Below are 12,649 nucleotides of genomic sequence, written 5' to 3'. Positions count from 1 at the left end.
TCCTATAATTTTTCAGAATGGTAAAGGAAGGAGGCACCAGCCCCCAGATACAGAATTCTGAGTTCTGCAAATGAAGCCACTAGCTATCCAGAGCTGGAGAGGCCTGAAGGCAAGTGCACGGAGAACGTTTGATGTGCTGCAGGGGCTCCTGTTCTCAGCTGTCTTCCTTGGCCATCCCAGCCACACGGCCATTCATGAGTCCATCAAACCCTCGCCGGGCAGCTACTACGTGCCAGGCCCAGTGCTTAGCGCCTGGGATGCAGGGTAAAGATAAGCCAAGCTCTCTGCCGTCTAGATGCTCCCTAGGGAGGGAGGAAGACAACTGGTTTTGAAACCAGACACATTCTGGATCTGAATCCCTGCTTCCCACTTATTACCCAGGTCAAGGTGTTTGTTCTAAGCCTCAGTTTCCGCATCTGTAGACTACACAGCCTTAGTCACGGAGTTAATACAGGGATCAAAGGGGACTACGGATGCAAGCACCCAGTGCCTCGTACAGAGCTCCATAAGCAAAAGTTGCTGGCAGCTCGGCCAGCCCGGGGTGGGGAAGGTGGGGAGCAGTTTGTTGCTTCGTCCCTGAGCTGCTATGTAAAAGTTTTCATGGAGAGAGCAGAAAAGAGCAGTTTTGAAGAGTGTTTAAAATCCTTTGCAGATTAAAATATTACCCAAATCTGACCCCCACCCCTGGGGGTTGTCATAGCCCCCACTGGATCCTCCAGCTACCAAAGACCCCCTCACCCCCAGACACTCCTGGAGGGCTTGGGGTGACAAGGACCACACGCAGACAGCACCCAGCACCGTGGTCTCCAGGGCCTTTATTCAGGAAGGTACAGAGCGTCTGCAGTCTGTTTGCCAGGCACTGTGCGGGGGTTTGTAACAGCTCAGTTTTCTCCAAAGGTGTGGCAGGGAGAGGGGTGCAGGAGGAAGGAGGACGCTCAGGGGAGTTCTCTCCTCCAGAAAAAGGCACTGGCAGGGGGTGAGCACCCTGCTTCTTCCCAAGCAACGGCCTGGGTTATGTACACACGGGGGTTGACCAGACGCAGAGAAACTCAAAGCTAAATACAGCGAAGCGTGGAAAGAGTCCATGGCGGAGGGTGGTGGGGTAGGGTGGGAGGACGGCCAGGGCTGCATCCGGCTCTTTCCATTGGGTGGGAAAGGAAGTTCGGAAAGAAGGCAAAGCTTTAAAGGAGAAACAGAATCCAGCCTCTCAGACTTAGTGTTTTGTGCAATTAAAAAAACCCGACAAAATAAATATAACTTAAAAACTTCTTACATGACACTAAAGGCACATCTGGGACAAGCAGTTGAGATACCTCCCTCCACTGCTGAGCAGTGCTGAACCCCAAGGGCCCCGGGGCCCCATGGGGACAGGGCAGAAAGGGCGCCCACTCACCTGTGCGCAGGTGTGCACACCACGTCCCACCCTCCTGGCACCTGCACGGCCGGGATCCAGGGAGTCCCTGCCTGGACCAGGCTGGCTGGGGAAGGTTTTCAGACCGCCTGGGCAGGGGTTCTGGGAAATCACATTCCAGGATCCATCTATCCCGCTCGGTCAAGGGAGTGGGGGGACAGAGGGGAGAATGGGTTGAGAGAGAGAGTAGGTGTGCAAGAGAACTAGCATGGGAACTACAAACCCCCCAAACCCCTAATAGCATTAACCCTAGAAAGATGCCACTTTCTACCATTCACATATATACTGTAACTCAAAGCAAAAGATCGCCAGTAAGAGGCCCTATGGGCCTCCTTTAATGAACAAGTCACTGGCATATTAGCACATTGTTTGCAAACAACTGGTGCCTGCCTAAAGTGCTTGGAAAGTTTGTTCTCTTAAATTGGTTAAGTTGGTCCCCTGTAATTTTTGTTCATAGCATTAATTTGCTTTAGCAAACTCTTTTCATAGATAGAATGAGGGTAACTTGGCCAGCCCACAGTCGTAGAATTTTACATCTGAATTAATGCTGTCCCTTCCCTGCAGACAGGAGCAGCCCAGACCCCCGGGGTCCCTTCTGACCCAGCTGACTACAGCTCCCAAGACCCCGGGCTGACTTTGGTGCTTCTGCCTTCTAGGGTCATGTGGTGTCACAAGGTCTCTCGTGCTCAGCCGGGAGGGGGTGTGACCTTTAGCAAGGCAGCCCACACGGGAGCTCACTGCTGTTTTGAACAAGAGCCAGGAAGTTCAAAAGTGATTTCCATTTTTAAACTCTGTACTTATGCATCCTCACGTGTCCCACCTTCTGCCCCCACCAATCATCACTCACCCAGCATGAAAAGGGAAACGAACGTGTCACGTGGGCAAGTTGACAGTTCCCCCAGAGACCCTGCGGTGACAGGGGGCAGCCCAGGAAGGCTTCCCCCTGGATTGGTCCTCCAGGCACACACCCCTGGGGACACATCATCTCCAAGTGTCCCTGGACCAGCTCCCTGCAGAGCAATGGGTCCAACCTCCGACAGCAAAGGTGAACACCTGGGGCCCAGCTCCAAATGGCCAAAGAGCTGGACTTTTGTTCTTTACAACTCATGCAAATTTACATTCTTCTCAATAATGTAGACCTACTTGCTTTACAATTAAAATAAGGCTTATAGTTGGTTCCTTGTGAATCTTCAAGCAACCTAGAGATCCCAGGAAGAGATGCCTGGCACCCTCCACATACTCTGGAAGCTGCTCACACCGTATCTGGGAAGCGGGTCTAAGCCCTTCAGGCCGTTAAGACTTATTTCGGGGGCGGGGTGGGGGGGGGGGGTGGGGGAATGATGGCAGTAAGCCAGCTTCCTGCCTCCTCCCTGCTTAGCGCTGGCCTGGAGCTCTGCCCCATCACTGCTGGGGACCCTGGGCCTCATGAGCATCCTGGGTGTGCAGCAGGTGGACCACCTGGCACCAGGAAGTTGGGAGGTGAGGGGACAGGAGAGGAATGTCCTTGGCAGGTTCTGTCTTTTTTCCCCTGGGGCTGCCTGGGCCCTGGCCCACTGCCCTCCAGCCCTGAGGACCCTGTCACAGCAAGGTGGGGAGTGGCAGGTATAAGTGGCTCTGGGGGTTGGGTGGCATCCCTGGAAGCTCAGGGTTGCAGAATGTCCCTCTGAATTCATGGGCGAAAATCACAGACGGGAGAACGCAGCTCCTGCCTGCCCCCTCCTGGGAAGGCCAGTGTCAGACAGCACAGTCAGGTTGGGTCTGGACTTCTGGCTCCTGGGTCTGTCCCAATGCTGGAGGGTTTCAATACCGGATGGATGGGGTCTCTGCTTTAGCGGCCCTACAAAGGCCACCACGGCATCTCTCGGAGTCCCCAGGCTGCTAGGCAGAGGGTACTTTATTCATGGCCAACATTCTGTTCCCAGTGGTTTTGTGCCCCAAATACCAGAAAGCCTGGCACCAGGCACCTATTTTTACAGCACCAGCCCATCCCCAGGCTGAGAGGATGGGGCAGGAACCGGCTGTGCCTAACAGTGGTGCCAATAGCGCTGGCCACCAGGGGGCAGCAGGCCTCCACAGGTAACCTGCCCAGAGGCTTGGGGTGGGGGGCTCTTCTGTTAGCTGGAGCCAGGAACCCCACGGCTACCTGAACCTCCCTCCAGGTTTAAACCCTACTGACCTCCCTGCAGGCGGCCAAGCCTGGGTTTGGGCATTTCTCTGCCAGTAGGAGATCCTATTGAGAAAGCAAAACGGAAGCCCCAGCTCCAAACCCTTCAATCAGGCAGTAACTAGAAAATCTCATCTCGTCTACAAAGTGTCTTGTAGTGCCGTTCGGGAGGGTCAGTTCTAGGGCTTGCACCCAGGTGGAAGTGAAGGAAAAATTCAGAAGGAGAAGGGAAGCAAGGGGGAGAAGACGCCAGGGTGGCGACGAGGTGGGGCGGAGGGTGGCCTCAGGAGAGGGGGGCGCCCGGGCACATTTCCGTCAGGATGTCGACGAGGTTGTTCAGACCCGACAGGTAGCCGTCCTCCCGGTTCCCTTCCTGCCACGGGATGTCGTGCTGCAGGGTCTGGCCCTCGGGCAGGGGCGTGGTTTTCCCAAAGTCGATCATCCACACCTTGGCCTGTTCCTTCTTGTCGTGGATGAAGAGGAGGGAGCTGCCGATGACCTGGAGGGGAGTAGGCGGGTGAGGCGGGGAAGGGCTGGGGCCCCGCCCTGCCCTCCAGACAACAAGCCGGCACCTTAGGGGGGCTTGGAAAAGCCTGAGACCTCAGGGAAGTGGAGCGAGCTTTGCTCAGCCGATGGGCTCTGTTCCCCATTCTCACCTGAGCGGCAGAGCCTGCCCGAGTGGCCACGCCTTGGACGGGGGACATGGGACCCAGAACAATGACGGCCCACACTGCCAGGGAGGAATGTCCAGGACGACAGACCCCGTCTCCATCCCCCAGTCCCAACCTGCACACTTTCCTCTATTTCTAGACCACAGCTAACCCATCCCTCAGCACCTCTGAGTGCTACCCAACTGCCCGAGGGGGAGATGCCAAGGAGATGCCACATGCCCGTCTGTGGGGAGACCGGAAAGGACCCTGTCCCAAGGCACTCACAGCCCCTCGGGGACGGCGGACCGCCAGGCTCAGGTCACTCCCAGCCCGGGAGCACACCTGCTGCAAGTCCTGGGCAGACAGGGCTTCTGAGGCTGGTCTTTGCTCACGGTCTCTGCCAGGGACAGCGGGCACCCTCCCTGCTGTGGTCAGAGCACCTGCGCGGGGTAAGGCGCCTTCCCAAATATGAACACACCCTCCGACCCCCTGGGTCACCTGTGTGAGGCCCGAAGGAGACGTGGAGGTGTGGCAAGGCGCTGAAGTGTCATTCTAGCTCCCAGGGCCCCGGCCAGGGCAGGGAAGACCCCCTGGACGTGCTGAGCTCAGAGAAGGGGGCTTTCTCTTCCCAGATGGAAAAAAGCAGAAGCCCCAGCTCATTTGGCCTCGGTCTGGACCTGAAGTTTCCAAGTGAAACTCCAGAAAGAGTACAGCAAAACAGTTTTTCAGGAAGTAACAGCAAAGTGCTGAAGAAGGGGGGGGCAGAGCCGTGAGACGAAGGCTGGGGCTGCCAAGTGGGCAGCCGCGGGTCCTTCCGTCCACGCAGGAGGTCATGGGCGGCTCTTCGGCCTCAGGTCCTTTCAGCCTCGGCCCCAGGCTGTCCTCCAGAGAAAGCAGGCCAGCTGGAGGAAGCTCTGCCGGCTGCACAAAGCTAAGAAGACAGAGAGACCCCAGGAGAAGCCAAGGACCCAGGGACGCTGGGCTTCAGTGAGGACAAAGGGAGAAGAGGGCATTTCCAGGATGGCCGGACCCAGTGCAGCTACACAGGGCAGAGCCAGGCCGAGCCGGCCCTCCGTATGCCCCACTCCTTCCTTATGGGCGGCCCGTCTAGGAGCAAGCAGGTCTGCTAGCACGGGGGTCAGGCGCACAGCTCAGGCGGGCGTGCCCAGGGGTCGTGGCCAGCCACACGGAACACGGCTCTCTGTCCCCGAGGACAAAGCCCCACACACCTACCTCATGGCACATGAAGAAGGGAGAGACTTCCAGGGTGGCCCGAATGTCCTTCAGCCGGTCCCGGTAGGCGATCTGGGAACAGAAAAGATGACCAGATTTTTAAACACGTGGGCGTGGGAGGTGGATTTTAGGTGCTAATTGGCCCATTAGAGTCTCTGAGCGTCAGCGTGAGAGGGCCTTACACCCTGCTTATTCCAACCTCCTCATCTAGAAATGAAGAAACTGAGGCCCAAAGAAGGCGGAGCAGCTGGGGCCCTGGTCCCACACTCCCCCCACTACACACTGCTTTGTGACAGGAGGCGCGGTTTGGGGACGGGGGAGCGGGGGACAGTTCCCGAACAGCCCGGAGGCCTCCAGGAGCCCCTCGCACGGGGGTTAAGTCTATCCTGGAACGCCAGCAGTGTGGAGGCAGCACCCAGAGAGCCCGGTTGCCATGGTGCTTGTCTTCCTGATACAAACTTCAGTGCCCTGAACTCCTGAAAAGGACAGAATACGAGAGCCAGAGCCACAAATATCTCTGCCAGTGGCCTCTCCACAGAGCTGCGCTGGCCCTGGGGGTGCCCGCCCTCCCCAGGGGCTGCGAGGGAAGCCTGTCGCACACAGGCTCATAGGGTCCCTTGATGCCCATTTGAAGCAGCGCCAGCCTGGGGCTCAGGACCAGGAATAACCCCTCTCGTCCGGGCGCAGGCAGCGCGCGTTCTGTGGCAAACTCTGCTGAGGAGCCGGAATCCTCCCCGGCCGCTGACCCGGCGTCCAGAGGCTCCAGCTATGGAAGAGTTGGGGTGCCTGCCCCGTGACTGAAGCCTCAGCTCTTACCATGGGCCAAGCGAAGTCTCCCAGCTGGAAAAGGGGGGTAGGGAAACTCCCCAGTTCCAGCCAGTGCTGAGTCTCCTTGGAGAAAGGCTGTCTGGGTCCAGCCCTCCCCACTCAGCATCCCGGGAGCCTGTGCAGGGGAAGGTGCCTCTCACAGGGGCTCCAGGGCTCAGGTCCCTGGGGTACCCAGGTCTCTGATTGTCACAGGGCGCCCTGTCCTTGGGGTGTGGGGACTCAATACACCCTACCTCAGCTGATCTCAGTGCTCAGAGCCTCTGTCCAGCAGCCTGCCTGCGGCGAATGAAGTCACTTTGTCGTGAACTTCTGCCACCCACACCTCCAGGCTCAGAGAGCCCATCAGTTCTGGCTGGGGAGGGTGACGTGGCACCTCGCCCCGCAACGCCCACACACCTCCCTCACTCAGTCTCAGCCTGGCGGAGGCCCAGCCAGGCCTAGAAGCGCAGGGACCAGCAGGCTGCCGGCCCACCTGGGTGTGAGCTCCAGCTCCCCCTTTCCTAGCTGTGTGCCCTTGACCTCTCAGTCTCCTCATCTGTAAAATGGGGACAAGGATGCCAACCCGCGGCAGAGGGCTGCTACGAGGGTTTGATGAGCACTTGGCACAATACTTGGCCTTAGAGGAATACGGGCATCGGAAAGGGTTGCTCTGAAGGGGATGGAGACGTTTTTGGGAGCTGAGCTGCTGGCTAAGGGAAAGAGTGAGTGCGTGTTCACCCGCTGGACGGGCTGACAACCACACCACCTCCCTCTTCACCTTCCAAGCAGAAGCTTGGGGCCAGGGTTTTCTGTGTGGGAACCTCGGTTCCGTCTCGGGCTGGGCAAGAACCTCCAGAGGGGATGCAGCTACCCCTGCCCGGAGACCACACGGCCCGACCCCTTCACAGGGGGCACCCAACTCACCAGGATGTTCCGGTTTCCTTTAGTGAATTCTCTGAAGGCCTCAATCACCTGCTCCCTCGTTTTGGTCTTCTTGAAGTCCCGGTTCACGGAGCCATCTTCTTTCTGAGAAGGAGAATGACACAGTGCCTCAGAGCCACGAGCCCCAGGCTGACCCCCGGGCAGCCAGGTGCCTACACGGGGCACAAGGAGGCAGGCGCCGCGTGGTCAATCCGACCGCACGGCACGGGGGAGCCTGTCCTGCGCCCTCGCTGAGGAGAACAAAGCAGGTGGCACCAGCATCCCAGGCAGAGTAAACGGCATTAGGGAGGCCCGGAGGCCCGAGGGGCGCTTGGACCAAGACTGGAGGAGCGAGGCTGCGGGGCCCGCACGTCCATCCTGGGGGTCCTGAGTGTGAGCAACTGGGGGCTGAGGGAGATGCATGGGCCTCTGCTTCCACGAGGGGCCACGTCCCTGGAACCGGGGTGCCTGAAGGTCCCTGCTGCCCAGGGACACCCTCCCTCACCACAGGAGAGAGGCGTTCCTCGCCCCAAGCTCAGCTCGATTCCCTTGTAATGGAAGGTCTCTTACTTAGGCTCCCTGAAAGCGAGGATAAAACACAGCCCATCCCGCTCCCTTCCCCACCCAGCGCACGGAATGGCTCCATTTCCTGAGCCCAGTACTACGTCTGTTCCAGGCTGTTCAGGCAGCACGTGGGGCTCAGCATCTCTACGAGGAAAGCTGTTCTTTAAGATCAAAGGGTGAGAAAGGCTGGCTCTACTAGGCCCCCAGACGTGCATCTGTGCACCACCAGGGTGGCGCTGAGCGCTGTCGCTGCGCGCTATCGCTGCCTCTGCAAGAACAGGCAGGACCCTGGGCAGAGGGAGAAAGCCGAGGGCTGGGCCTTCCCCACAGGGGTCTCTGCAGGGCCTTTCCTGGACCAGGGACGGGGGAGGCGGGGGTGTGCTGGTGAAGGCAGCTGGCTTCTTTCGGAGCTGGTGGCCCGCAGCCCGAGAAGATGGGCTGTCGGCCGTTCCTGCAGCTGGACAGTGGACAGAGACCAGGAGATCCAGCGAGAGACGGAGAGAGAGGTCAAGGGGAAAGCAGACTGTTTCAAACAGATACAGAAAGGAAAGGAGCCTTAAGAGGAAGAGGATGAGCGTATAATTTACTCTCCCACTGGATCCAAAAATACAGCAAAAGCTGATTTCAGAAGACAGGGGAGGGGCAGATGGCTTTCTCAGCCTGGAGGTCGTAAAGCAGCTGTCACAGGAGAAGGCGAAAACTTTGCCCCACTCGAAACCATCGGCAGCCAGGCACTGCCCCGCAGGAACTTCCAGCCAATGCCATCGGCAAGGAGGCTGTCCTGGCTTCTCTCGCTCGTGAGTCAGGGCTCCCCGCTGCCCTACTCTGACTCGAGGGCTGGCCAACGTGGGCCAAGAATGGGCAGAGAACAGAAACCCGAGTATGATCGGACTGTCCTCTGCTTGAGAGGGACGGCTGCCCGAGACCGAGGGGCCAGCGCCTCACAGCCCCGCTCCTTGGGGTGAAGCGTGTGTCTGAGCAGAGGCTCTCACATCTAGCAGCAAAGGAGGCGTGTGGGAGCCTGGGTCTAGGGAGAGTGTTCTCAGGCCCTTCCCGGGAGAGTGAGAGGAAAGAAAAGACACTGAGGCGGCCCCGACCCTGGGGGTGGCCTCGGTACAGCCTCCCCAGAGGGGCTTGGTGACCGGAGGAGCAGCGCCTCGTTCTGCCTCCCAGGCAGATGGCTCGGACGTCAGAGGCAGCCGGCGCGCTCCCTCCCTTGGCTGTATCTCACTGCCAGTCCCAATTTTCGGGCCCTGGGCAGAAGGAGCCAGCTCCCGGCACTGGCACGCGGCAAGCCGCCTCCTGGGTGGGTGGGGTTCTGTGCTGGGCATGGTCTGGGCTAGATGTAGGGCCCTCGGCGGAGGGCTCAACGCTGGGTGGGGCTAGAAGCCAGCCCTGCTCCGAGGCCCCAGCCCCCTACGTGGCCATCCCACCCGGACCCAGACCAAGGAGCAGGCCAGTTTCCCCAGATGTCTGTCCCTGGGGCCGGCTGCCCATGCCCTGGGCCCATATGGGGAGGAATCTTACAGCCTCCGTAGGGTCTTGAGAGCATCCAGGACCGCTGGGTGAACGCTGCTGGAGCCCCAGGACCCAGTCGCTTCCCCACCCAGGAGCGGGGCGGCTCAGGCAGCCTCAGGCCACCGCAGGCTGTCCTCACCTTGATGCCCTCGATCCTGAACCCGAGGGTGGCCGTGGAGCTGATGGTCTCCCTCCACTGCATGTACCGCGGCTTGGTCACAGCCCGCTGGGCTTTCTCCTCCTCGGTAGGGGCCTCTGGGTCCACCTCTATCATCTTCTGGTACATGTCCTTCCGGAGGCTGGGCTTCTTCCGGGCCTTGGTGAGTTCCTCCTCCAGGTAGGTCCTGGGAGGGAGGGGAAGCCACGTGAGGGCCAGTGGCCGGAGCGCGGCCCACTGGTGCCTTGCCCGAGGGCTGCAGTCAGCTTAGCCAAGTCAGCCTCGTCCCGGACAGGCGCACATCTGCTTGCGCTGGGCCTGGCTGTCGACCGAGCACGGGCCAGCCTTGCCTAATGCGAGCAGCTTTGTTCCAAGGGCTCTGGGAAGGCCCGACAAAGCCCAAGGAGCTCTTCCTTCTGGGCACCTCACAGGACCAGCAGAGGAGCGAGGAAGAGGGGCAGCTTGGCGGCTCGTCCTGCTGGCGTGAGGGTGGCGCAGGGGGCTGAGGGCGGGTCCCCCCAGGATCCAGCTGTCCCCCCGGCTGCCTTCCACGAGGCGAGGGCTTCGTAAGCCAGCACCTGTGTGAGTCGCGGAGTGCGTTTCGTCCACATCTCCCTGGTGCCCCGGCAGCCTAAGGGCTCTCTCCGAAGAGGGGGCACCTTCAGGCCAGAAGGCGGCCTCTGAAGGGGCCCCAGTGCTGGAGGGAGAAGCCCGTGATGCGAGGCAAAGCCTCGGGGCTCTTCTTCTACCACAGAGACGTGCTGGGCTCTTCCTGCCCCTCGGACCCCAGGCCTCAAGACAACGTGGCCAAGTAAACTGTTCACCGCCCTGGCCTCCGCACGGGCTGGTAGGGTCCCCTAGGAACTGGCAGAGGTAACAGGACTGGGGACAGTACAGGATCTGGGCAGCCCGAGACCGGCTTCCCGGCCCCAGGCTGCCTCCCTGGCCCCCTTCGCCAACGGGGTGAGTCACCCCTGCTGCACATCACAGACGCCTACCCTCCTCCCTGCTTCTATTTGAAGCTCCCCTTCTCCCCCACAGTGGGCTCAGCGGCTGCCCGTGACCCTTCCTGAAACAGGAATCCGCAACGTCAGTTGAGTGGAGGGAAGTCTTCTCCCTGGGCCTGTGTGCGTGGGCGTTGCCCACACGGCGGCCTGTGACAGCAGGCCCAGCCTCCACTCTCCATCTGTCCCCGGGGCCTTGCTCTACCACTTCCCACCATACCTCTAACCTGCTGGCTTGGGACCCAGGACAGACTGGTCAAATCCTTTAAAAGATAAGTTTCCAGAACCACTGTAGCAACTCTTTCAAGAAAAAAGCAAATCCTTGGTGGTGAACTTGGGTCTGGTCGTTTAGGACCTTCCAGCGGGTGATGCAGACCATACGGAGGTTCTGTCCTTGGTTGCGCCCCTGCACACGTACACACGCACACACACACACACACACACACATGCACGCATGCACGCACTACTGTAGGCACGCCCACGCACGCACACGCGCATGTACGAACACGACCGCGTGCAGAGCCCGGTCAGTGCCGATAGCGCGACAGTGCAGAGCTGCGAGGCAGGCTGCTTTCGCATGGACTTGTGTCATGCTGGCCCGTGTGTGTATTTGTGTGTGTGTGCTGTGTGGTGGGCAAAGGGTTTGCCATCCCCAGTGCTCCTGAGCGTGCTGCAGGGCCTGCGGGTGGATGGGTGCTGCACTTCTGCAGAGACTTCTCAGTAGTTCCGTAAGCAGGAGGCAGCCCTCACCGTCAAATCCCTTTCCACACGGGGCTTGCTCCAGAAAGGGCCCGTGCGGCGCAGTCTGGGCAGAGTTGCTCGCCCTCTGGGAGAGGAAAAGGGCCGGGCAGAGATGCCCACAGGGGTCACGAGCCTGGTGGTGGGGTCAGGGATCCACCGGGAGGTGAGCTGCAAAGCCTCCCCAACCCTGGTGGCCCGGCCCACCTTGCCCACCCCAGCAGGAAGGTCGGCCAGCCCATGGGGAGCCAACAGGTGACACACCAAAGCCATCCACTTCCCACCACGCTCTCTCCAGCCTGCTTCCCACCAGGGCACAGGTGCTACAGACAGCTCTGGTCTCCACCTGCCAGCCCTGGTCCAGAGGTCGGGAAGACACTCCTGATTCTCCACGGCAGGCTACGTGACACACAAGAGATACGGGGTCAAACCTAAGAAAACGCCCTAGAGCAACGTGAGCTCATGTCCATGTGGAACCGGGGTCCCCAGACACCCCTCGTTAGGACACTACGGGTGGCTGCATCACCTTTCCCTCAGGCCTCACCATGGCTGGGTCTGCTGACCAGCCAGCCCTTCCACCACTGTGACAAGTCTGTGACAAGCCTCAACCTCTCATGCCCCGGACTCAGGGCTGGTGGTGGCCCTGGGCTGTGGCCTCCTCCCTCTGGCAAGCACAGAACCCTTGGGGAGTGCCGAGCTGCAGCCCAGGCTCGACCTGGTAGTCAGAGCCCTGGTGTAGAGGCAGGCTGTGTGGCTGCGTGGCCCCGGGGAGTCCCTTAGCCTCTGGTGTCAAAGGGACTGCTCAGACTGGATGGTGGCCCATCCGCCAGGGCGGCTGTAAGGAACACCCAGCGCTCGGAGCACAGAAGGGCCTACACCCCGTCCTCAGGACCCGTGAGACAGGGAAGGGGGTGCTGGGGTGGGACTGGTCCTGGGGAGACCTACTCCTCCCCTCCGTAGGGGATCCTCACACACGTCCTCCCTCAGCCTCCAGGCGGCCCTGCCCAGGACTGGGTTAAACACGTCCCAGGCTTGCTGGTCACTCTGGGTCTCTCCTGAGAGCCCTGGGTGCAGTGGGACAGAAGCTCCAGGCAGCAGGGGGATGGGGCAGCCTTGGTAAGAGAGGGGGCTCCTGTCCCCAGCAGCCTCCCAGGGAACAGACAGGCACCCCGGCAGCCTTTTAGGACTGGCCACACGTTCCACCCACAGGGTGTACTTTTTCTGGCCCTGGTCTGAGTGAATACCGATCAGAATATTTATGTGTCGCCCCCTGAGAGGGCACATCCTGCTGCACCACGGGAAGGCCTTCCAGGGACAGAAATAAGACTCTGGGGAGGGCAGTGGCCGAGGGGTGGCTGGAGGGACATTCTGTCTTCTCCCTGTGGGCTGGAGATGGTGAGACCCCTGGATGGAGGGAGGGAGAGGCTGGGGACAGCGCAGAGAGTGGGGTCTCTACTTCCCCACCCCTTCGTCCCTGCCCTC

The 12,649-nt window shown here is 60.2% G+C and overlaps 1 protein-coding gene across 3 annotated transcripts in view; it reads right to left on the bottom strand.

Annotated features, from left to right (window-relative positions):
* Window positions 1–795: 795 nt before the first annotated feature.
* The window catches only part of ITPKB (inositol-trisphosphate 3-kinase B), a 97,385-nt gene continuing 85,531 nt past the window's right edge, over window positions 796–12,649 (bottom strand). For all 3 annotated transcript variants that reach the window (XM_067729581.1, XM_067729583.1, XM_067729582.1), the window contains exons 5-8: window positions 9,408–9,612; window positions 7,190–7,291; window positions 5,459–5,530; window positions 796–4,074 (exon numbers count right to left, since the gene is read on the bottom strand). In XM_067729581.1, the coding sequence (XP_067585682.1) occupies window positions 3,859–4,074; window positions 5,459–5,530; window positions 7,190–7,291; window positions 9,408–9,612 (595 nt within the window). In that variant the 3' untranslated portion in view covers window positions 796–3,858. The remainder of the gene's footprint in view (window positions 4,075–5,458; window positions 5,531–7,189; window positions 7,292–9,407; window positions 9,613–12,649) is intronic.

The sequence above is a fragment of the Pseudorca crassidens genome, chromosome 2, assembly GCF_039906515.1.
Source record: "Pseudorca crassidens isolate mPseCra1 chromosome 2, mPseCra1.hap1, whole genome shotgun sequence".
NCBI classification, from domain to species: domain Eukaryota; kingdom Metazoa; phylum Chordata; class Mammalia; order Artiodactyla; family Delphinidae; genus Pseudorca; species Pseudorca crassidens.
This window is presented reverse-complemented; position numbering and strand designations above follow the sequence as displayed.